The sequence below is a fragment of the Quercus robur genome, chromosome 2 (genome assembly GCF_932294415.1).
Source record: "Quercus robur chromosome 2, dhQueRobu3.1, whole genome shotgun sequence".
NCBI lineage: Eukaryota > Viridiplantae > Streptophyta > Magnoliopsida > Fagales > Fagaceae > Quercus > Quercus robur.
Window position 1 is genome coordinate 24,409,517 of NC_065535.1, and position 3,870 is coordinate 24,413,386.

A 3,870-nucleotide genomic window follows, 5' to 3' on the forward strand; every position below is an offset into this window, starting at 1 on the left:
ATATATTATTTTGTCATTACATTTGTAAAGGAAATTATTAGATACTTTTAGAATATCATAAATATATGGTCCTCCCTCTCACATGAAATCTCATCATGAATTTAATTACTAGGAGTCACCATTCATGTAAGAAAAGAGAGAACACATTTATGGTACTTCAGGAGTACACAATAATTTACTTGTAGCCCTTAAAAAAAAAAATCCTGTTACCAGCTGTTGAATCACATCTTAACTGTTGAATCACATCTTAACTACTGTTTATTTTATATATATATATATATATATATATAATATTATTTGTCATTACATTTGTAACCAGTTACCAACTGTTGAATCACATCTTAACTAGTGTTCATTGTTGTCCTAAAACCAAATTAGATCCACAGCATGCACAAGGTTCAACTTTTCTCTCAAAGCCTATTTGTAATTCTGGCAGTGCTGATTTATCTCTCTCAACTCTCTCTTGCTGATGTTGGCACATCTGCCCACTACAGAACCCCATATTTACGTAAGTAGCATTCGATAAATGTGGCTTCAAAAATAACTTCCATAACAGTTTTTCAAAACTTTGAACTATGTTTTTTTTGTTCCTTTTACACAGCCACAGCCTGCTATGGAAACAATGCAGCACAGTTCCCTTCAAGCAACCTCTTCGCGTCGGCCGGCGAGGGGATATGGGACAATGGTGCTGCATGTGGGAGGCAGTATTTGGTGCGGTGCATAAGCGCGGCTCACCCTAGAACTTGCATTCCAGGCCAAACAATTCAAATAAGGATCGTTGATCGTGCACTCAGTTCAGTTTCTAGGCCTTCCCGGCATGGTGCTACCATTGTTCTTTCTAAAACTGCATTTGGGATGATTGCCAAACCTTCAGCCTCATGTATTAACATAGAATTTCAGCAGTGAGTCTCTATTAATACCTTTTCTTCATTTACTCTTTTTCCTCATTAGTTCTCATCTTTCTGGTTTTAAGTTTTCCTTTGTAACCAAACTTTGGGTGTGTTAGGAAAACACTATAACAAAATAATTTTTAAATATATGAACAGTGCTATAGGACCTAAATTTACTTAAAAATCTATATTTTGCTGAATTTGGTGAAAAAGTAAATAATACCCATAAGAACCACTAAAAAACACAAAATGCACCGATTAGGCAAAACGCTCCATCCAAATGCAAGCTTTGTCAAAGGGGGATACTGAATTATTCTTGACTTTGAAATTTTTATTTAATGTGCAGGGTTTGACTATTTGAAACACGGCTGGAGACAAAGGGATTAAGGGGGGCAATTGCTATTACTTCTCTTCCTGCCAATGGTTTGCTATTTCAAGTGTGGCTATTGATGCGGTTTTATAGTTACCTTACACGATTTTGTGGTATATGTATTGTTTTACGTAAAAGGCAAAATGTATGCCTAGCTAGCATGCTACCTATTACCAATAAAATTTGCATTCTCAATTTATTAGTATATTACCTTTTTGGTAAGTATGAATCTATTTTGTTGTTTACATTGTTAATAAGCGGTTATCATAGTTGTATAATAAACATATTTAGTGTCTGATTGACATCAATTTATAAGCTCAATTTTTAGTTCTTTAAAAAAAATAATTATGTACAATTTTTTAAAACTTCGCTTTTCCCGCATTTTCTTATTTTTTCAACGTACAAGTATATTTTAGCACACTTTCAGTAAAAAAAAATTAAAAAAAGCTAGATAGGTTCCCAAATAGACACTTAATGAGCATTTGGATTTGCGTTTTCTCCCCCTACGTTTGCGTTTTTTTTTTTTTTTTTTTTTTTTTAGCGCCTCTGGCACTATTCATGGGACATGAACAATGCATTTAGGCTTATGAACAATAACCCACATTATTCATGCACGCGGATTACACTGTACAATAGACATTGTGCATTATTCACGCACAGTTCACGGGACTCACAACTTCTTTGTTCAAAAAAAAATTTTTAAATGGGTCCCACGGTATTAGTTACACATTTAAAAATTATTTTGCTATAGTGTTGTCAGTTTTCAGCAAAATAAGTTGTATCCAAACGGACCTTTAGTATGCATTTAGCATCTTTTTATTTAGCTTCTTCTCATTTAGCTTATTATTGATTTTTTTTTTTTTGGTTAAAAGCGTGTTAAAAATTAAAATATACTTTTTTAAAATAATTTAAAATATACTTATACTTTGAAAATTAAAGTAAGATAAAGTGAGAAATTTGACATTTTAACAAGTACATAAAAGTTAAAAATTATCTAAATAAGTTGAACACAAGCAAACACTTACTTTCAAACGTGACATTTAAGCAAACACGATTTTTAAGATATATATATATATATATATATATATATATATATATAACTAGAATGTAATATATTTTATCAATGTCTTAAAACCATTTAAATAAATAAAACAAAAGGAAGAGAAGAAGAATCAAAAGTGGGTTAATTTATGACGTGTGTGGGCCTTGGAGATCACCACGTTTGCCTTGATTGTGCAGGCTTGGTACCAATTCAATTATGACGCGTGCAGATAATATATTATGACGTGTGTGGACCTAGGAGGCTAGGAAAGCTGCCATAATGCTTCTCAAAAAAAAAAAAAAAAAAAAAAAAAAAAAAAAAAAAGAAAAGAAAAGAAAAGAAAAGAAGAAGGAGGAGGAGGAGGAGGAAATCTGCCATAATGGGCGGGCTTGATACTCAATTACTCAATGATTTGCAGGGGAAAATGGGCTGCCCTTATTTTGTAAAAAATATAGTACAATCTCTTTATTTTGAAACTATTAAGTACTATTGTGGTAGGCATTACACCAGTGACCATTGAAAGGAATTTCTACTTCCATGGTAACGCAAACAAATATCCAACTCCATCTAGACGAATCTACACTTCATCAGTCTGGCGCTGTCTATGGGAATTGTGACATTTTCGTGCTCTGATTCGAAAACGTAGTTTCTACCAACTTTTATATATTCAGATGGAATCTAATCAGGACTCAGCAGCATTGGTTCAACAAGTCCAAGCTCTAGTGGCCACCATTGAAGATCTCACTAGGCAGAATCAGGAAATGAGGCTGCGGCTTCAACAGGAGGAGAATCGGTCCAAAGCCAATTAGGAGGATGAGGGAGATAGCTGTAGAAGAAGTGACCGTCGAGGGTCTGCTACTCCAGATAAACAGAACTCAGATCTTCTTCGAGAGATGAGGAAGGAGGTGGACGAGTTGAGGAACGCCATTAAGGAGAAGACAAACCGGAGCCTGGATAGAATGGTTAGGGCAACAGACTCTCCCTTCACCACTACCGTCTTGGAGTGCCCAATGCCATCAAAATTTCGATTGCCCCAGCTTGAACCATTTGACGGACTTAAAAACCCCCAGAACCACCTCAACACCTTCAAGACGACACTAGGCCTTCAACAGCCTCCTGATAAAATATTGTGTCGTTCCTTCCCTACCACTCTCAAAGGAGCTGTAAGGGAGTGGTTCACAAAGTTGCCAACTTCGTCCATCGATAGCTTCGAGCAGTTGAGCAACACCTTTTTGCGCCACTTCATCGGGGGACAACACCCCAAGAGGCCAACAGACCACTTGCTTACTATTAGACAAGGGGAGAAAGAAACTCTTAGGTCATACGTGAAATGATTCACGAGGGAGACCTTGGAGGTAGACGAAGCTGACGATAAAGTGCAGCTGACGACCTTTAAGGTAGGGTTGAAGTCTAGAGAATTCATGATGTCACTCGCGAAGAATCCTCCTACGACGATGGCAAAGATGCTCTTGAAGGCACAGAAGTACATGAATGATGAAGAAGCACTAGCCACCATAAGAGACATAGAGAAGCCAACAGACAAGGGAAAGAAGGAGGACGATCGTAAA

General features: G+C 36.2%; 1 protein-coding gene across 1 annotated transcript; it reads left to right on the forward strand.

The window, feature by feature from the left end:
• The first annotated feature begins 289 nt into the window (after positions 1-289).
• Positions 290-1,455, forward strand: LOC126712999 (EG45-like domain containing protein). Its single transcript, XM_050412583.1, has 3 exons — positions 290-508; positions 602-902; positions 1,237-1,455. Exons 1-3 carry the CDS (start codon positions 388-390, stop codon positions 1,241-1,243), a joined length of 429 nt encoding a protein of 142 aa, XP_050268540.1. The 5' UTR covers positions 290-387; the 3' UTR covers positions 1,244-1,455.
• The last annotated feature ends 2,415 nt before the right edge of the window (positions 1,456-3,870 follow it).